The sequence below is a fragment of the Balaenoptera acutorostrata genome, chromosome 9, assembly GCF_949987535.1.
Source record: "Balaenoptera acutorostrata chromosome 9, mBalAcu1.1, whole genome shotgun sequence".
NCBI lineage: Eukaryota > Metazoa > Chordata > Mammalia > Artiodactyla > Balaenopteridae > Balaenoptera > Balaenoptera acutorostrata.
In genome coordinates, this window is record NC_080072.1 from 74,742,258 (window position 1) to 74,764,430 (window position 22,173).

General features: G+C 37.5%; 1 protein-coding gene across 3 annotated transcripts in view; it reads right to left on the reverse strand.

Moving 5' to 3' along the window:
• Window positions 1-9,501: 9,501 nt before the first annotated feature.
• MAML2 (mastermind like transcriptional coactivator 2) overlaps window positions 9,502-22,173 on the reverse strand; it is a 371,615-nt gene continuing 358,943 nt past the window's right edge. For 2 of the 3 annotated variants that reach the window (XM_057552297.1, XM_057552298.1), the window contains exons 5-6: window positions 20,738-20,849; window positions 9,502-13,825 (exon numbers count right to left, since the gene is read on the reverse strand). In XM_057552297.1, coding sequence (XP_057408280.1) covers window positions 12,807-13,825; window positions 20,738-20,849 — 1,131 coding nt within the window. In that variant the 3' untranslated portion in view covers window positions 9,502-12,806. The remainder of the gene's footprint in view (window positions 13,826-20,737; window positions 20,850-22,173) is intronic. The other variant, XM_007191195.2, reaches the window with a different exon arrangement.

The following is a 22,173-nucleotide window of genomic DNA, read 5'->3' on the forward strand; positions in this document are numbered from 1 at the left end:
GAATCTGCTTTATACCTTAAGCCTCATATGCAGCCTTTTAAACTACAGCTCTCGATTCATGCTCCTCCAAATTCTTTCTTCCACAATATCAAAAGTCAGGTGCTTTCCCTTACTCTGGCTCTTTCATTTGAAAACTTTTGATTTTATTATCACCATTATCTGAAAAGTATCCCATATTATATGAGGCAGGTGCTCCTGAAACTTCTTTAGTCTCTGTATCACTTCAGTGACACAAAGCAAACAAACAAATACGATCTCTGGAAAGACTGGTGCTGATCTTGAGAAATCAGTAAAATGTTAGACTTTTGTTAACTATCATGTACAAAATTTTCATTGCAAATACAAATATATCAATGTTTACATTTTGTAGAAATGAATATTCTTTTAAAGGCCAGCCAGAATACACTCTTTGTTTAAGCTATGTAGGACAGCATTTGCCTAACCATACCCTAGGATATCAACTGGGGTTATGTGAAAAAGCTCAAATAAATTTTTAGGAAATTCCAGTTTTAAAAATAAGTTAAACAGTTTTGTTTTCTAGAGAAAAATTTCAAAAGACTAGCATCTCTTGTATAGAACTAAGAATGCATTCAAGTACTTTCCAACCTAATTTGACAATGGAAACCCTTTGTTTGTGTGTTGCAAAGCCCTAAAACTAGTAGTTCATGAAATATACTTTGGGAAGTACAGTTTCAAGAAAAAGAACTATACACAGAGATGGGAAATCTAGCTCTCTAACAAAGGCTCTACAATCTTTGAATCCAATTGTGCTATTAAAGGACTAAGAGGAAGTATCCATAGTTTCTGACTTTATATCGCAGTGGGACGATAAGCATCAGATATTTGGAAAAATGATAGAGCTAAATGAACTTTAAAAAAATTCTGGACTTTCTGAATGGAGCACTTCATGTTTTAACTTTAAAACGTAAAATAGTTTGAACATATTTTTCTGAGGCAAAATATGCCTTGACATGTTTTGAATTTTTAAAATAAAAGCAAATAAACACACATATGCAGTGTTTTATTTGTTTAGTAACTCATATCCAGGGTCAGTTAAATTTGGAGATCCAAATTTTTACCCATTTTTTAAGATGATCAGCTTTTCTCTGTGTGTCATAAAGAGAGCTCATGTCATTGCACAAGTGCAAATGACTTCAAGAAAGAAAAACTACTATGAAACATGCCAATATTTCATTCTCTAACTGAGACATCTGTGCGCACAATGGACATTCAGAACTCCCCAATACACATTATTTTATAAGCCTTTGCATATTTAGCTTTCAAATTCTATTATTATTGCATCTAAAAGAAGTGATACTTTTTTCCCCCAAATATTATCCACTACCTTTGAAATGCTAAAGTGAGAGCCTTTGAAACGAGTTTTGGAAAAAATCTTGAATAACCAACATCATCATAGATATGTAACACTAAATGAATTCACTCAGTCACTGCCCTTTAACAGCTGTGTTTTCTTCTTATAACCCTTCATTTTAATATTTGCAACTGTATCATAGTGTAGCTATAGTGCCTTCTCTATGATATACTCTCTGGAATAGATAAGGGATGTGGAATATTTTTCCATAATAAAGTAGTCATCTGGATTGAATTGTCAAATTCTAATCCGCACACCACCACTCTTATTTGGTTTTGTGAAATGAACAAAGACATCTATCTACTTTGACACACTCGATGCAGGATTAAGACATCCTTCAAACCTTCTGATCACTCCAAAGATTAACAAAATTCCCCGCCAACTTTGACCAAAAGACCAGATGTAGAATAATCTTCTATTTTTCCAGTAAGTGTTGAAAGGCAGAATTATACAAATGGAGACACATATATAAATGAGGTTTATATATCTATCTATCTTTTTATATGTTTAACTTTTTCTTCAGTGCTTTGAAAAGTGACATGTTGCTTTCAAGTTAGTATATGAATGAATAATGAGTAAAAACTACTTTGAAGATTATTTATGTTGTATCCATTCATATTGGAGATAATCTTCCTTAATATTTAAGTCTTACATTTTCTCAGGAATAAATGTTAAGGATCAAGCTTAGTTTTCAAACATACATAACCTCTGTGCCATTCTATCCTCACCTCGCATTAGTTCTCAAACAAAGCCTTACACAAATTAAAAATTTTAGTTCATTTCCTTAATGTTTACTAGAGTAGATGTCTTCTTACATGATTTGAACAGAACTGGTTGTTTGTCAGTTAATTTAAAAAATAAAATAAAATTGGATTAAAGAGAGAATTATATATATGTATACATATACTATATACATACAAATATACATAAATTAAATGTTTTAACTTAAAACGTAAATCTTAAACATTTAAATATATAGCTTATAAAGTGGCTTCGTACATAAATCTTTTGATGTTAGGACCAAGGCTTTTCTTTTCGGTATGGTTTTGCAAATGGGAGGCTCTGAAGTCTTTCTTGCATGAATCACATACATAATGCATCTTGTGTGATTTCAAGCTCTGATTTCATTAAAATGGAATGAAAACAAAACACTTGCAAAGCAATCTGAGTGCAAAACCCTTGTACTTAGTGATGGATTGTTTGATTGATTGCAATCCTCTGTCTCACACATACCTAATTTGGCAGCACTTAAAAATTGTTTATCATGAAATATGTCAAAGTGTAAATAAAATACATATGTATAATTTAAAGAATAATAATATCACAATGACTGGCGTACACACAACCAGGTTAAGAAATAGAATATTGCCAGTACTTTAAAAGCCCTTTCTGTTACACACCCCAGAGGCAACTATTAGACTGACTTTTATGATAATCATTCTCTTGCTTTTCTTTTCAATTTTGCTGTCCTGTATGCATCTTTAAATTATATCTTTCGTTTGCCTTTTAAATACTAAACAGAATAGAGCCGTATTTTTGTGACTTACTTCTTCCCCTCAACATTATGGTGATGTGTTTAGCTAATTCCCTTCTGCAGCATAGCATTCTATTTCAGGACAACACCTCAATTTACCCATTCTACTGGTGATGGACAATTTGGGTTTTTAGTTTAATTCCCCCCAAAGTAGATCCTAAGACAAAGATTTGGGTATAAGCAGCTTTTCTGGGAAGTGATTCTGGGAAGCATTGTAAAGATGTGAGGAAGTAAGATCCTCAGAAAGAAGAAAAGCAGATAAAGTGAGTGTTCATGAGCAGGTTATCACTATGGGCTTATTCCAGCTGGCAGCTCTGAAAGAATATGAAGCACACATTAGATTTATCCACTAAGGGAGGTGGAACTTAGAATACTTGTCCACCAATTCCTGTCCTAAATTGGTTGAAGATCACACTGGGGCATTAACTCCCTGTCACTTATGGCTTGTCCCATGTGTGGGTTGAGTATGCTGAGGACACCCCAAGGCAGAGATACACAGGAAGCAATCATCTTGCACAGCAGCTGTCCAGGATTGGTCGAGAGAATGTGGTGGAGCCCTTTTTGGATCTGCTACAAAACATCCCTTGTACCACTCTGATCCGCTCAAGCCCCACACTATGTTCACTCTATCCTGTCACTGATTCTTCAAGGTTCAAGATGCAGTTCCCTGAAAAAGGGAAAAACAATAAAGGGCTTAACAATAGGTGAATTAATGAGACAAAGTACAGTCCCTAAGGCTGTAGTTGGTCCTAAGGCTATCATTAATATTCGTCAACCCCTTTACCACCCATTATAGATTTCTCTTGGTCAGAAATTCTCTTGGAGCTTGCCTTGGTGGGATAACCCAGTGCTTCATCCTTGAGGGAACTGAATCTTTGGTTACCTTGCCTTTTTAAAGACTAGATTGTGGAAACTGCCTATGTGCTATTATCATTGAGTATGGAAGCACCAAGAGGTATCCTCACAAATCCTTCTGCAATGGATAAAGTTGAAGACATTAAAATATAGATTCTTCCTGTCCAAGAGCATGGTATGATTTTCTATTTATCAGGTCTTTCAAAATGTTTTTTATTAGAATTTAATAATTTTATTCATATAGGGCTTTATTTATATACCCTAAATTTTTGTTTTTGATGTTATCATGAATGATAAGTTTTTTCAAGTTATACTTTTTAATGGTTGGTAGTGTAAAAAGATTGCTTCTATGTATCAATTGTATCAAGGAAACTTGTTGGATTCTTTGGGGGTTTTCTAAATAGGCAATCATATCTATTTGTGGTTATCCAAATAATGTTTGTTTTGGTCCTTCCTATGCAATTTTTATGTGTTTTATTTCTTTTTCTTGTTTCATTGCTCTGAGTAGACTGAGTGGGAGTGATGATAGTTGGCATCTTTGTCTTGTTCCTATCAGTCTTTAAAATATTAAACCGAACTTGTATTCCTGGGAGAGACCCAACTCAGTCATAATTTACTATGTTTTTTATATACTACTGGGTTGTGTTGGCTAAAATTTGGTTTAGGGATTTTCAAAACTGTGTTCATGAGTGTAGCCAGTCTGTTATTTTTCCTCTCATGTGCCTTCCATCCATGTCTTGTTTTGGCATCAAGGTTATGTCAGCTTCAAAAAGTGAGTTGGAAAGTGTCATTTGTTTTTCACTTCTCTGGAAAAATTCATGTAAAATTGAACTTAGCTATTCTTTGACTATTTAGTAAAATCTTTCTGCTAAGCTGCTTTGTCCTGCTGTTTTCCTTAGAGTAAGATTTTGAACATGTATCCCAGCTGCTTTAATGTTTCATATTATCCAGGTTCTCCATTTATTTCTTAAATCAGTTTTGAAGAGTTATATTTTGTGGTAATTCATTCATTACCTCTAAATTTTCAAATTTATTGCCATAAATTGATTCACAATAGTGAATATTACATTTCTTTTTAATTCCTAATAATTTTTTTCTCTTTTTCCTTTGATGAGTCTCTCCAGTAGTTTGCTAGTTAATATCTTTAAATAGTCAACTTTTGATTTTGTCAGGTCTCTCAATTGCATGTTGGTTTTTGCTTTTATTTTTATTAATTAAATTTTTTCTATTTTTATTATTTACTCACACTTCCTTTAGATTTATCCTACACTCTTTTTCTAACTTTTCAAGTTGGATTTTTAAAATTCATTCTGAGCCTTTTTTCTAATGAAAGGCAGTTAAGAGAATAAATTTCTCTCCAAGAACTGCTTAACCAACATAAGTTTTCTATTTTTGTTTAATTACAAACATTTTCTATATTTTATTACAGTTTTTTTTTAACATCTTTATTGGAGTATAATTGCTTTACAATGGTGTGTTAGTTTCTGCTTTATAACAAAGTGAATCAGCTATACATATACATATATCCCCAAATCTCCTCCCTCTTGCGTCTCCCTCCCACCCTCCCTATCCCACCCCTCTAGGTGGTCACAAAGCACAGAGCTGATCTCCCTGTGCTATGTGGCTGCTTCCCACTAGTTATCTATTTTACATTCTTTTCATTGATCCATGAGTTGTTTAGATTTTCTTTTTTTTTTTAAATTTCCAAGGGAATGGAGTTTTCCCATTATCTTTTAAAGTTCATTTCTAAAGTGAATTGGGGATGGTGAATGTGGTCAGTATAATACTGATGTTTTCAAATTTAACAAGGCTATTTTATGGCATATAATGTTATCAAATTTATGAATATTCTATGCACACCTAAGCTTTTACTCAGGACAATATTCAATTTGTGCTGATATTTCTAAGCTTCTACTTCTTTCTATGTATTTCATTTAAGTGTATTAAATTTAGGTATTTTTTGTGTCTGTTATTTTCAACATCTAGGTCTTCTTCTGCTGTCTGTTGTTTATGCTGGTTCTCACTCATGATGCTTTGTTTACTTGTGTGTTTTGTGACTTTTGATAATGGATCTGATGCTAGTTTTCTTTGAAATTTTGTGGAGATTTTTTGAAAGCCCCTAAGAGGAATTGCATTTTTTTCTGTCTGTTTTCTGAGGGTGTACCCAACCTGGGGACAATTCAAATAAAATTCTACACTCAGGTTGTTTTTTTTTTAATGTGTAAACTTTTATGAATACAAATCCAAACTCATATGAATGCTGACTTTGGTTATATGTTTCCAGGGAAGAATTTTTTCCCCTTTGTAACACAGCAGGGTTTATTTCATTTTCACCCTTACTCTGTGGTTATATTCCTTTGGATTACCAGCTTTTCGCAGGGGATCTTTTAATTGGACTCCTCACCTTGAAAGTGCCCTAGCCTGTATATCCTGTCCCCCACACCCTGTGAAGTTGCCAAAATGCAAGTTCAAGGTCTCCAGAGTTCAACAGAAACTGTCAGGGCCAAAGCTGATATTGACATTTGCTTATGTCCGAGGATTCCTGGTTTTACTTTATTTCTGAGCATGGCATATTGGTTTGGTGGTAACTCACTGATCTATTTTTTAAATGCCCCTTTATTTATTTTTTCTTTTTAAAATAGTTCGATTGTGATATAAATCACAGACCGTAAAATTTATCCCTTTAATGTGTCCAATTCAGTGCTTTTTTAATATACATATTATATATGTATGTGTATGTATATTTATCCTACTAGTTCTGTGGTTCTTTTTCTCTGGAGATATCTGACTAATACAGCTATCTTTTCATTTTATTGATAGTGGCCTTGGATCACACAAGTTTTTGATTTTGATGAAGTCCAATTCATCTATTTTTGTTGTCGTTGTTGCTTATGTTTTTGGTGTCAAATCTAAGAAACTATCTTGTCTAATCCAAGAACATGAAGATTTATATCTTTTTTTTCTAAGAGCTTTATATTTTTAGTTTTACTTTAGGTCTCGTGAACCATTTTGAGTTCACTTTTGTTTATGGTGTGAGGTAGGAGTCAAACAGCATTTTTTTGCATGTGGATGTCCAATTGTCCCAGCACTATTTTTGAAAAGACTGTTCTCTCCCCTTGAATTGTCTTGGCATTCTCAAGTATCATTTGACTATAAATGTGAGTGTTTATTTTTATACCCTCAATTCTACAACATGGAACATTATGTCTACACTTACGCCAGTAGCACATGGCTTTTATTTTTGTAGCTTTTTAGTAAGTTTGGAATCTTCCTTTTATTTTAAAATTTAGTATTTTAGTTATTTTAGTCAGGAGGGCCTTTCAGTGTACCTTGCAGAGTATCTCATCTGCATACCACCATAAATCTAAATCAATCACTATTTATTCATTCATTTATTCACAGCAGAATGCCTTTAGTGAAAACCCCAAATAATTTAACTTAGCTTTCATTTGATTTCTAATAATCTATTTCAGATATATAAAAAGGCATTAAAAAATAACAGCCATGTAGTCTTCATTCAGCTTGGAAAATAACATAATTTGAGTCCTTTGTGTACACCCTCTTAATCACATTTCTCTATAATCCTTCAAAGATAATTAACATCTTGAATTTATGTTTATCATTCCCATGCATGTCTTTATATTTGTATTTACATCATTTCCAACCACCTGTTCCCTTGCCATCCTCTACTACAGGGGCTACAACTCTAAATACTTAACACCTAGCCTCTCTTGAAGATCTGAAAGGCCATAGACACAGTCATGGCTAATGAGGTATGGTAAAATCTCTGAGTAGGGGTGACTTTTCCCAAATGGAAAGGTAAAGATTTTCTATAAGCAACATTTTTTGCTCTTCATAATTTTTCCTATCTATTTTTCCAGCTTAGAACATAGACACGAGCCTAAGGTAACTACCTTGTTACCATAAGGTGACAAGAATGAGGAAGAAGACTCCCTCCCTCCCTTCCTCCTTCCCTCCCTCCCTCCCTCCCTCCCTCCTTCCCTCCCTCCCTCCCTCCCTCCCTTCTTTCCTCTCTCCCTTCCTTCCTTCCCTCCTCCCTCCCTTCCTCCCTCCCTCCCTTCTCTTTCCCACTCTAACTCCATATAGTTTGATTGTATTAATACTCCCTCTGCCTCCAGGGATAGGCATTTGACCCGGGACTGGCCAATCAGACTGCAACTCCTTGGCCAAAGTGATTGTCCAGGGATGGGCACATGCCCTAATCAAAGCTTGTGAGATGTAAAGTTGGTTCAAGCTGGATGTGGAGTTATGAAGATATAAGTCTGGAGCTTCTAGCAGCCACCTTGACACCATGAGAGAGGGGCCTGCCTGAGAATGGAGCCAAGACTCAGGAAAGCAAAGGTGAGGGACAGAAAAGAACCAATTCTTGATGACGTTGTTACCTGCTGGATTCAGCTGTGTCTAAACCCAGAACTAGCTCCTGGCCTTTGCAGTTATGTCCATCAGTAGATTCCTTTCTTTAAGCCTATTTGAGATATGTTCTCTTTCCTTCCTTCCTTCTTCCTTCCTCCTTCTCTCCCTTTTGCTGAAAGAACCCTATGAAAACCGTCAATGGTTTTACAGTCTTTTATATATTATTCTTTCTCCTTCCCTTTTCCTGAAAGAATTCTAAGTATTGTAAAACGTTTCTATATATTTATACAAAGCCTGGAGCTAATGATGATTCAATTTGGTAAAAAGCAAACTTAAAATGCTATTTATGTAAACAAACAAAAGCCCCCTTTTAATATTATTGCATGCAGGTCAGGGACAACAGCATTTACTTTTAAAAATCTAAGGTCAATATGTTTCTTAATTCTCACGGTGTAATGTTTTAGTAATGTTTTTATTGCCAGTGAAGTTAACAGTAGGGCACTACCTGCACTTTGTCTGTTATAGGAATTTAGGAAATGTATTTAAAAGACGTTATACTGCCATTTACAACTCACGAAAATTCATTATTATATACCCAACGGAGTACGCTACTCAAAGTATGGGATTTCTTCTCCCTGTTAGGCAAATATTTTCTTTATGAAATTCTATGATCTCACAAGAAGATGACCATTTAATATCACATCCCAGCTTTTGATCTTCAGGACTTGGACTTGTATGTAGTCAGTGGGCACCTACATCTACATTGCCTTTCTATTAGTCGACAGACTAGTAGTTCTGGCTTACTTTTGATGAAATCTCATTTTCATATGATTTAATTTTCAAGGAGAGGGGTGCTTTGCTAAATAAAGTTGACTGGCAATCTGAAAATTTTCAAAAGGTTGATTGAACACTGATTTCTTTATTTTAAAAATGATGCTTCGAGTCTCTTTGGTTTACTTTCCACTTAGCTTTGGAAAATTTTTTTGGAAAAATAATCAATCACAGAGTTTTAGAGTTGGGAAGAAATGTAAAGCTATCTTGGCCCCAAGCCCTCATTTTTGAGTGAGGAAACACAGTCACAGAGATATAAAATGGAAATAGCGGATACAACGTTTAAGAATTTGTACTGCCTTTGCAAACACAGAGGAGGAAGAAGCTGAGCCTCTCTCTCTTTTGCACTCACGTCTACCCTCTCATTTACTCTCAAGGATCCTTCTGTGGGTACATACTAGGATTGACTGGATAATTTTAGAATTACACATTTCTTTCTCTTAATTTGTATGCCTTTTATTTATTTTTATTGATGTTGATTTTATTTGTTTACAACCTTCCAGAGTCATTGGACAGGCACTACATGAAATATAAATTTTATTATTGCTCCATTAATAATGCTAATAAAAAGGATAATGTCACACATCTTTTTTGGCAGAAGGGGAAGGGACAATGGAACCCCAGCAATATATCTCAACAGTGGAGCAAGAAAATTTGATAGAATGGTTTCCCTTGCCTCCTACAAAGGCCCATCTTTCTCTCAACCTCCTTGACTCCCAAGAAGGACTGTATAAATATGCTCAGTGAGGCTGTGTTTACCTGGCCCCGTGTTCACTCAGCCTGGTCTGCCCAAATGCCACACAGCCTGAGGATTAGGCAGTGTTTCTCCAGTACTTAGTAGTTGCTGTGCATATGGGATCTTAATACGAACTTTCTAAGCGAAGTAAAGAATATTGAAATGAGTCACATCAGCATTTCACTAGTATTAGAAGCTTCCCAGAGAATAAATTTGCCCATCAGAACTTTCTGTGATAGAGCAACAATATTGTTGGTGACTGAAAGCATGATTTCATACAAGAGAACCACTTCTGAATTTTTTAAACTATTTTTTTAACACATGAAATTACACGCGATACAAAATACTTGTCTTACAAGTTGAAATCTTTACAGTTATGGATACAGTTACAGTAATGCAAGTAATATTAGTGCATTCACTTAGAGCAGAGTTATTTGTCTTCATTGGGCTTAACACAAAGCCAAGAATGAATTATTTGCTTAAATGACTTTCTAGTCTTTGAATTAAAAAAAAAAGAAATAAAAATTACTTCTATCTCGTGTATAATGTGTCAGAATGATAAGCAATGCCAACAGTTAAGTAGTCTGGTATTTCTGTAAAAGGGAGATTGTATTCCATAGCCTTTAATTTGTAAATCCTTAAGTTTTGGTTGCATATGTCTATCAAATCGTCATTATCTCAGCTTTCAGAAAAATTACATCATCTTTGGTAATAGGCTGCCAACAAACAGAAACTATAGACTACACCATTTTTTCCAAAGAATCCTGTATTTTAATGAATAGCTGAATAAATAGACATTAATTATGAAATTCACATTAAGATAGAAGAAAATCCAAACATTTTGATTGCTTCATCTCTTAAATTTGATAGCTACTACAAAACATACTATTTATGTTAGGGTAAAAATAAGGTGAATCACAGGAGTGTAATTGGGACGTGCTGGCAGATATATACAGTAACATGGAGGAGCCATAAAATAAAAGTGTTTATATGTACATAACTTTTTCCTTACTTTTTTGCATGGAGAAACACTGTTTTATAAAATGGGAAAACACACAGTAGACCACATGCAACAAGGACCAATACATGTGCACAGCAGAATAATCAAACAAGACACAACTATGGGTTTAAAACAGAATTTGGGAGCAGGAAAAAAAAAAAAAAGGAAAGAGTTGAAACCTGGAATGCTTTCTTATTGAGGTTTCAGAATATAAATTTGTCTAACAAGCCTCTTGATAGTTTTCAAAAGTTCCCACTTGACCACCTAAGGTTGAAGTGTAAGAGCTAAAAATAAACCATCATATGATACAAAACTTTGTATATTAGCATACAAAAGGTAACAATTTACTTTTTGTATAAAATATAACCTTTTGATAGTATATTTATTTCACATATGTATAAATATAACCCAAAGAATATGCTTTAAGTATTTCTACCAAAATATTCTTTACAAAAGTTTACAAAACAAGTAATTTATTTATATTTACAACCTAGCACAGAAAAGATTCCGGGCCAGTGATGTTGGTATTGTGTAAAAGAAAGAGAGTGCTTCTAGACATTTTAAAGATTGCAAGAGGGCTTTGCAGAACTTTCAAAATGTGTTCTTTTTAGAAAGGTATTTAAAGAGTTATTAAATGGTTTCAGTTAAATATCACTTGATAATTGAATACGTGAGTGTATGACTAAAAAAGCTGAAGATAACCTGTGTTCCTCTGTAATGAGGAAAATGATAGTGATATTTTGCATACATCCCAAATCAGCACACATCTTCCCCATTTTGCAGCTGATCTGTTACACAACTCAATAGGAACTCTTTCTTTGATACAGTGCTCAGCCCTGAGGGAGAAAACCTGGATATGAAGGGCCCATCTAGCATGTGGCAATGATTCATCACATCAGGGACAGAAGAATGAGTAGACTGCTACTAATAGATCACATTCTATTTAGCTGTTCACCCAAATAATGTGTCCAAATAAGGCCAAATTGTTTTTTGTCTCAATTATGCTTTCCTTCAAACCCTATGAAATAGATTTGTATACACCCCTACCCACCATCCCTGGTCCTGACCTTTTGCTTCTTATCTTCAACCAAAATATGATACCTTCTACTGCCAGCTTTGGTCTCCAAACTTCCTTTTCTTACAAATCAGTCTCTGGTCATCAAAATAAGCAGAGAGGGCCAGGCTCAATTTCACTCAACTTGGGGACTAACCAGCAGGCATCATCACAATAAGCAACACCACAAGTTATTTGTGGTCAAATACATCTCCTTTATAGCAATGCCCAATGTGGTGTTTTCTCTTTTAAGTAGTGAAATCTGATGCAGACACATGTGCACTAATATTTCAGTACGATTAGGATAGGTCGCGACTGAGTCTAAGATTCAGAAACTGGATTTGGAAATTGGTTGTGGAAAAAAGTTGGCCATCTCTGCGTTCTTGTTTCATCACTAGACACAGCATCTTGAAGTATAGGATATGTGGGAAAACTGAAAAAGTGAGGGGATGAATCTGGGGAAGAAATTCTATAGTCCACTGGGTGTTCTCTATGTTCTCCAGTTTTCCTTTACATAGGACACTGTTTGGTTACTCCAAACAGATCTGTAACATTTCAATCTACCCTGGAAGTTTCAGGAAACCTAAATGAAAAGACAGAGTGGAGGGATTAAACCACACTTACATATCTGTTAGAGCAAATTAAGGAATTTGTTGCTTGTTGCTTGGAACTAGTACCTCCGCATGATGCAGGGTTTAAACAAGCCAGAAGTTCTATTACTTTTCTTTCAGGGAGAAAAGCAGCTTGGGAAGCCTATTTTACACAACTAATTACACATCAACATCACAGTTCTGCTTGGATAAACTGGATACTGTGTCCTGGGGTGTAGACAGGGAAAAAGTGATCCCAATGTTTTACTTTCAGGTTTGAGATTTAAAACAAGCATTTGGACCAAAATGTTCACCACTACAGTTACTTTCTGCTTTCCATTTATAAGCCAAGGTATCTTCATAGAGTCCAACTAAAAGTCAACAGTTTGGCCTTTACAGAGTCCTTGTAGAATACTGCCTTTTAGTGCTTGGAGTTTGTGAATTGTCTCCCTTTTCTTCTCTAGGAGTTGTTCCCCAAGATTTCATCAAGGTTGATGTCTTTCATCCAGTCATCATTACCAGGCTCTGTCTTCAATAAAGAATCAATGAAATCAGCATCACTGTTTAGGGCAGGGCCCATGTTATCAGTCTGTTGGTTGAGAAAGTCAAAAGCTAAGTCATTGCCATGGTCAGTTCCTTGAAAAGCCCTGGAACTTTGGTTGGGTGAAGGAAAACTGCCGGCTGTCAGGGATGATGGCTGACTTATGCTTGTCCTTGACTGACTCAACCCTGTTCCTGACTGGCTCAAATTAGGCAAAATCTGTGTGCTTAGCTGATTGGGTCTGAGATTCAGACTTCTGAGTGGACCCATGTTTTGTCCATTTAATGTCTGGCTCATTTGGTTCATGGGTCTCATTTGCACTGCTGGTGTTAACTGATTAGGAGGAGCCACTGCTCTCTGGGAAAATTGCTGGCTACCTACCGCCTGTTGCAATGACTGGTTTGGAGTATAGGCTGTAGGTGTGCCTGGGGGGAAGCGGACTCCTGTAGATTTCAGCGTTTCCTGCTGTTTGGTTGTTGCTTCTTGAGAGGCCCAGTTTGGTGCTGTTGTGCTGGATGTGATCATTACATTCGACGTTCTCTGTGCTGGCATGCTTGCCATACTATGGGTTAAATTTGGTCTTAATTGTTGTGAATTGCTAACAGATCCAGCTCCAAAAGTGGCCACATTATTATTATTATTACTGGGCCCTAAAGTGGGTGGCCGGGGCATCAGAGGGTTGTTTTGATTTGCTATCAATTGGTTTGGGTTTCTGTGTTGGGTCAACTGATTAATTCCTGAAGTGACGCTGTATGTTCCAGGTTGATTGCAAGGCAGATTCCCATACATCCCTATGTTCTGAACTGCAGTGGATAAGGATGGCATTCTTGTCCCATGAGAAGTAGACATGAGGCTGGAATTTGGAGTTAAAATGGTGTGTGTTGAAACTGGGTTTGCCAAAGCCTGGTTAGAGTTTAAACTCACTGTTGATGAGCCACCTGAGAAAAAGAAGATAATTATATTAGTTCATAACAGTAGGTTATCTCTTTTCTTATAGCGATTTACAATAGCTTATCAGCTCTGAGACTGCCTTTGGGTGTAAGAACAAATAAAGAGAAATAATCATCATAGCATATCATATAAAAGGAATAAGACAGCTTTTGGGGGGAAGTATCACCCTAAGTTACCCCTTGGTCAAGAGTTTACACATTATAGAAAGAAGACTGAAATAGAATGGTTCTATTTTTTAGGCTTTAGTTTATTCTTCTTCTGGAATCATTGAAGGGAAGTGATAGTCAATCTTCCATTTTGAATTAGCTACTCTGTTCCAAGACCAAAGACTACAACTTTGATTATCCAGCTGTCATGAAATCCATGCTACTGGTCACCCCTGGGTCCAAATTAGAACATGTGGATGAACCCTATACATGGCTACTAGATTAACGGTCCAAATCTATGGCCTTGAAAATCATGCCCAATTTTCATCTGCATCCCCACTCAAGAAGCTGCCATAAGACAGGTAAATTCTCATCTCTTCAAACATCTGAAATTCAATGTAATCCATGCTCCAGTGATTATTTCCATACAGAAAGCACTCTGCTCTAGGAGGAATAGTTATTATCGCACTGTTATCCACACATCATGAACTATTTTTGCTCACGCCATTTCCTTCTCATATGATGCCCTTCTTACCTCACCAAGCCCTATCTTTTCTTCAAAGGCTCAGGCCAAGGTCCAAGTTCCTTCATTAAGCTTTCCCTGATATTCCAGCTTTCTCTCTCAAGCTGCATTTGCTCTTTCAAGTTTTCATTTAGCATTTAGCTTCTGTATTGGGAAATACATGGAGACTAAAAGTGCCAGCTAGTTATGTTGATACCTGTAAATAAGTGATTGAATGTGGGACCACTCAATCACAGTCTACTGAATAGGGAGGTTCCACCTATCGGATAGCGATTAACTGACACATTGAAATCTTCCTGGCTTGAGGAGGTTAAAATCATCACGGCAAGACATCTTGAGAGGCAAAAATGGAATGCCAGAAAGATAAATAAAAGTGCCTGCTGGATGATAAGTTCCATGGGAGAAAGAATTTTTGCCTGTTTTGTTCACTGTCATATTCTCCAAGTTCAGTGGATGGTGCAAAGTAGGTATTCAATCAATTGATATTTATTGAATGAATGAATGAATGAACGAGTGAATGAGAGATTGAGGCAAAGATATAACTTGGAGAAAGATACTCTTTTAAAGTACTCTCCCAGCAGAGAGGCAGGGAGGCCCAGAGAATCGGAGATACGGAGAAACAGAGAACTAGACACACATGTGAATATCAGAATGGCAGTATGTGAAGAGAGCATGGTTGCATTTATAACCCTAGCATATCCCCAACTGCTTGAGGCTAGCTAGCATGGTACACACCTTGAAAGACTGAAGGCCTTGCTATTTGTTTTAAAATATGTCCCCACTAAACTACATCCGCCTTGAAGGCAGGAACAGTCTCTTTATCTCCTTGTATCTCCAGGTTTAGCACAAGGCCCTGACTATGTAGGGCAGTGTTTGATGACGAGGGATCAGAGTCAGACAGGAGAATCTTGGACAATAATTCAGAGTTCACAGGCTGCTAATGAGATTAAGCAATATCAGCCTGGTGTCTGCAGGTTTCATGAGAAGAGAATTTCCATTATGGAAATGCTATGGAAAAAATGTCGAGGCTTTAAAAATCACTCCCTCTAGGGACTTCCCTGGTGGCGCAGTGGTTAAGAATCCGCCTGCCAAGCATATACAGTGGAGAAAAGACAGCCTCTTCAATAAGTGGTGCTGGGAAAACTGGACAGCTACATGAAAAATTATGAAATTAGAACACTCCCTAACACCATACACAAAAATAAACTCAAAATGGATTAGAGACCTAAATGTAAGGCCAGACACTATAAAACTCTTAGAGGAAAACATAGGCAGAACACTCTATGACATAAATCACAGCAAGATCCTTTTTGACCCAGCTCCTAGAGAAATGGAAATAAAAGCAAAAATAAACAAATGGGACCTAATGAAACTTAAAAGCTTTTGCACAGCAAAGGAAACCATAAACAAGACGAAAAGACAACCCTCAGAATGGGAGAAAATATTTGCACATGAAGCAACTGACAAAGGATTAATCTCCAAAATTTACAAGCAGCTCATGCAGCTCAATAACAAAAAAACAAACAACCCAATCCAAAAATGGGCAGAAGACCTAAATAGACATTTCCCCAAAGAAGATATACAGATTGCCAACAAACACATGAAAGGATGCTCAACATCACTAATCATTAGAGAAATGCAAATCAAAACTACAATGAGGTATCACCTCACACTGGTCAAAATGGCCATCATCGATAAATCTACAAACAATAAATGCTGGAGAGGCTGTGGAGAAAAGGGAACCCTCTTGCACTGTTGGTGGGAATGTAAATTGATACAGCCACTATGGAGAACAGTATGGAGGTTCCTTAAAAAACTAAAAATAGAACTACCATACGACCCAGCAATCCCACTACTGGGCATATACCCTGAGAAAACCATAATTCAAAAAGAGTCATGTACCAAAATGTTCATTGCAGCTCTATTTACAATAGCCAGGACATGGAAGCAACCTAAATGTCCATCAGTGGATGAATGGATAAAGAAGATGTGGCACATATATACAATGGAATATTACTCAGCCATAAAAAGAAACAAAATGGAGGTATTTGTAGTGAGGTGGATGGAGTTAGAGTCTGTCATACAGAGTGAAGTAAGTCAGAAAGAGAAAAACAAATACAGTATGCTAACACATATATATGGCATCTAAGGGAAAAAAAAAAAAAAGGTCATGAAGAACCTAGTGGCAAGACAGGAATAAAGACACAGACCTGCTAGAGAATGGACTTGAGGATATGGGGAGGGGGAAGGGTAAGATGTGACAAAGTGAGAGAGTGGCATGGACATATATACACTACCAAACGTAAAATAGATAGCTAGTGGGAAGCAGCCGCATAGCACAGGGAGATCAGCTCGGTGCTTTGTGACCACCTAGAGGGGTGGGATAGGGAAGGTGGGAGGGAGGGAGATGCAAGAGGGAAGAGATATGGGAACATATGTATATGTATAACTGATTCACTTTGTTATAAAGCAGAAACTAACACACCACTGTAAAGCAATTATACTCCAATAAAGATGTTAAAAAAAAAAGAATCCGCCTGCCAATGCAGAGGGCTGGAATCCACCTGGTCCGGGAAGATCCCACATGCCGCGCAGCAACTAAGCCCATGCACCACAGCTACTGAGCCTGCACTCTAGAGCCCGCGAGCCACAACTATTGAGCCTGCGTGCCACAAATACTGAAGCCTGCATGCCTACAGCCCATGCTCTGCAACAAGAGAAGCCATTGCAATGAGACGCCCGCGCACCACAGCAAAGAGTAGCCCCTACTTGCTGCAACTAGAAAAAGCCCGTGCGCAGCAACAAACACCCAAGGCAGCCAAAAATAAAAATAAATAAATTTATTAAAAAAAAATCACTCCCTCTAGGTGCCCCCTATTTTAACAATATGCCCTGAGAAGGTTTATGAGGAGAGCTGTATTTTTAAACAACTAGAATAGGGAGAATTTCCATAAAGATAAAAAAATATTAATCACAGTTAATATTTAGAAGCTCTTAATATGTGGTAGAAATTGTTCTAGGTGTTTTTCATACATCATTTCTAATATTAACATGTGGGCAAGGTGATTATTATAGTACTGAGATTGAAATAAAAAATGATAAAAGAGTTTGTGTTGTGCTTGTTGTTTATTTCATTCTCAGAAGACACGTGAAGTACAGTGTTCTAGAGTGGTGATTCTTACCCATCTGGGGGTTAGCAGCTGGTTGCTAAGGACACCTCCCTCAGGAAAATGCCCATATGCACTATGGAAGAGACTTCTAGGTCCCTCCCAAATACACAACCTCCCTGTCTTCCTTAGAAACAGAGCCTTGATTTTGCAGCAATGTGCCCAGCTGAAAAACCACATTTGCCAAACATCCTTGCTGATGGGGGTCCATATGAATAAATTCTGGCTATAGGCAGAAGTTACTAGGTGATGGACTTCCTTGGTGGTGCAGTGGTTAATAATCCGCCTGCCAAGGCAGTGGACACGGGTTCAATCCCTGGTCTGGGAAGATCCCACATGTCGCGGAGCAACTAAGCCCATGTACCACAACTACTGAGCCTGCGCTCTAGAGCCCACAGGCCACAACTACTGAGTCCACGTGCTGCAACTACTGAAGCCCGTGTGCCTAGAGCCCGTGCTCTGCAACAGGAGAAGCCACCGCAAGGAGAAGCCTGTGCACCGCAAAGAAGAGTAGCCCCTGTTCACCACAACTAGAGAAAGTCCGTGTGCAGCAACGAAGCCCCAATGTAGCCAAAATAAACAAATAAATAAATTAATTTAAAAAAAAAAGCAGTTACTAGATGAGTGTCCAAAAAACCTACTTTAAAAAGGGAATCTGGGGCTTCCCTGGTGGCGCAGTGGTTGAGAATCTGCCTGCCAATGCAGGGGACACGGGTACGAGCCCTGGTCTGGGAAGATCACACATGCCGCGGAGCAACTGGGCCCGTGAGCCACAACTACTGAGCCTGCGCGTCTGGAGCCTGTGCTCCGCAACAAGAGCAGCAGCGATAGTGAGAGGCCCACACAGGGCGATGAAGAGTGGCCCCCACTTGCCGCAACTAGAGAAAGCCCTCGCACAGAAACGAAGACCCAACATAGCCATAAATAAATAAATAATTTAAAAATTTAAAAAAAAAGGGAATCTGACTCATTTGGGAGGCCATTTTACCTTTTCCCCTCTTTCATCTTTCTATCTGGAATATGGATATGAAGACTGGTGATGGGGTGGCCACAAGGCAACCCTTAGGATGGAAGCTATATGCTCAAGAAGGTGGGGTGCAAAGACAAAAGAAGCCTGGATCCCTGATAACATGGTAGAGCCACCAAACCAGCCTTAGACTGCTATCCTTTGGAATCTTTTATATAAATGGGAAAAGAAAAGCCCAAACATTCACCTTGAATTTGATATAATATTCCAGAGGGCTCTTAGCTTCCCCCAAAGCCACTGATAGACCATGATATAAGAAGCCATGTTCCAAATAATACCCATATTGTCTTTCAACCTCCTTGAGGACAGACTCAGAGATTCCTGCTTTTGCCCTGAAGCAAAGCAATCTTAGAGAGTGGAATATATATATCCCATTCCTAATTTTAGTGGAAAGAGGCAATCTGGTGCAATTGAAAGTGTTTAAATAAATGAGAACAACATATTGATTACTACACTTAACAGGACCAGAAAATATTAATAAACAGAAATATTCACAGCCCCTCCTTCTTTAGAGAATCTCCTTTATGGCCTTAAGCAGAGAGAACTTGGGAAAATAGAGGACAAGCTTAGTTTACATGAGAAGCTGCAGAGAGTTCTGGGCAGAAAGGCTCAAATAGATGCTGACTTGGAGAAGGCAGGGGTAGCACAGGCTATGTGTAAAAGAGGTTCTTTTGGAGTTCACAGAGTGGAAGGGAGGGATTTTAGGGGTAGTGTCTGCCGCCTATGCTATATTGAGATACCCATTAAGAAGTTTTGCTTTATTTTTTGTTTTGTTTTTTTGTTTTTTTAACATCTTTATTGGAGTATAATTGCTTTACAATGGTGTGTTAGTTTCTGCCGTATAACAAAGTGAATCAGCTATACGTATACATAGATCCCCACATCCCCTCCCTCTTGCGTCTACCTCCCTCCCTCCATATCCCACACCTCTAGGTGTTCACAAAGCACTGAGCTGATCTCCCTGTGCTATGAGGCTGCTTCCCACTAGCTATCTACTTTACATTTGGTAGTGTATATATGTCAATGCCACTCTCTCACTTTGTCCCAGCTTACCCTTCCCCCTCCCCGTGTCCTCCAGTTTTTGACCCACCTCCTAGAGAAATGGAAATAAAACAAAAATAAACAAACGGGACCTAATGAAACTTCAAAGCTTTTGCACAGCAAAGGAAACCATAAACAAGACGAAAAGACAACCCTCAGAATGGGAGAAAATATTTGCAAACTAAGCAACTGACAAAGGATTAATCTCCAAAATATACAAGCAGCTCATGCAACTCAATACCAAAAAAACAAACAACGCAATCCAAAAATGGGTAGAAGACCTAAAAAGACATTTCTCCAAAGAAGATATACGGATTGCAAACAAACACATGAAAGGATGCTCAACGTCACTAATCATTAGAGAAATCCAAATCAATGATACAATGAGGTATCACCTCACACCGGTCAGAATGGCTATCATCAAAAAATCTACAAACAATAAATGCTGGAGAGGGTGTGGAGAAAAGGGAACCCTCTTGCTTTATATTTTAAATGCAATCCACCTTTGGTATTTTTGAGAGACTTCCTAAAGACTTAATTTGCTTTTCAATTATTTTTTGGTGATAGGGCTATTTGTCTTAGGGAGATGAGCCCAAAGGTGGAGATGAAAAGATTGGGCACTATGCAAGTTACAAATGTGACTATGAGGGAGAAACGTCTGCTTACCTTACACTATCTGGGTCAAGATATGCTGTTGGGAGGAGAATGGTTGAACCTAGCAGTTAGAAAATATTCATGCTTTTTTGACTCTCACAGGTAGTCCTGAGAACAGTGAAATGTGTGAATAAGGAACAAAAATAAGCAAGAAAAACTGATGAGTAGACTAAAATAAATTCCAGTTTGGTCTTGATCTGAAAGTTAAATGGGAGCTAGAGAAGGAGTCTAAGAAAGATGTTACAATTAAATATGAGATGGGGGAAGGAGGAAATACTAACAACTGAACAGTTTTCTTCTTTGCACAGTTATGATTTTTATTAATTTTTAAGAACACTTACCAGAATACTGAGCTGTTGGCTGCATGTTGCCCACATTTCTTCTTTGGTCTTTATAATCTGGGGGTGGCCTTGTCAAATGTCTGTTTATCTGATCTTGTGGAGCAATTTTCTCCTTGAAAACACAAATGAAAACATATTAAACTGCATTGTTACTTTCTCAGTTGTAAAAATGTATAGATTCAAAAAAGTAAGAATGTAAGAAGAATTTTGCAGTCATAGTTGCGAATCATGGATCTTAGTTTTTATTCATGATTTGCAGTCATAGTGGTGAATCATGGACCTTATTTAGAGACAAAACTTTTCAATTTCAATTTCCTGCATGAAAGTGTAATTTCTACCTCTCCTTAACATTCAACATGTGTTTTGGGTCTTGTAACTACTCTCATTTTCTTTATTTTGCAATTAGCTTTCAGCGAGGACAAAATTTCTGTGAATTCTGAGATGAGGATTTCTAGTTTTGTTTTGTAGCACACCTGATATACTTTGGTACCTATATATAATTTTGGTCCTACCAAGTGTGTAAGGTGTAGGAATAAGATTGCCAGATAAAGTGCAGGACACTCAGGCATTCTATGTTTTTATTTGCTAAATCTGGCAACCTGAGATTGGAGGAGATAACCTATCAGATACTGATATAGGCATTCTGTGCATATTATCTATTTTTTTCCCCCTCATAAACAACCATTGAAAGTAAGTATGGTTATTCCCACTTAAAAGATAAGGAAATGGAAGCTTCCTTAGGTTAAGTAACTTGCCCAAGATCACACAGTGGTAGAACCAAAACCAAATCCTGAGTCAAAAACTTAGGCTTTCCGGCCATACAACGCAAGGGCCTCTTGCTGCTTGGTTTCTCTGCGCCCCATTCTCAGAGACCAGTAATTTCCCAGTCTCCCTTCTTTTCTTCCTTCTGGAATCAGCCACCTATAGATCTTTAGAGTAGGTGAGTTTGGGGGCTAACAGAGGAAACAGGGGCATTCTTTTTATTTTGTCAGTGGCCTCAGCCAAAGACCACCAGGAATGTAGAGGGAAGAACAAATCTAATTCCATATTAGATCTGGCCCTTTTCCTGTGCTTAGTCCTGCTGGTTCTGCACCTTTTATAAAAGAATGTTGCTTACAGCCTGAAATATACAGGATAGCCTATTCTCGGGGCTCTGACCTTTAAGAGTCCATTCCTATAGAGATAGAAAGTTACAGAACAGAGAATAACATTTGTCTTGTTGGAGGTTTAGGGGAACATCGAGACTTGACCTACATGGATAGCTGCAAAAACAAAGGATTCCGACACCAAGAAGTTTACAACAACTAACAACTCCCCTCCTTCACCTTCCTTTAAAAGTCCTTTGCCAAAACCCTTCAAGGAGTTTGGGGTTTTTTGGGCACAAGCCACCCATCTCCTTGCAATAAACCTTTCTCTGGACCTGCAATAAACCTTTC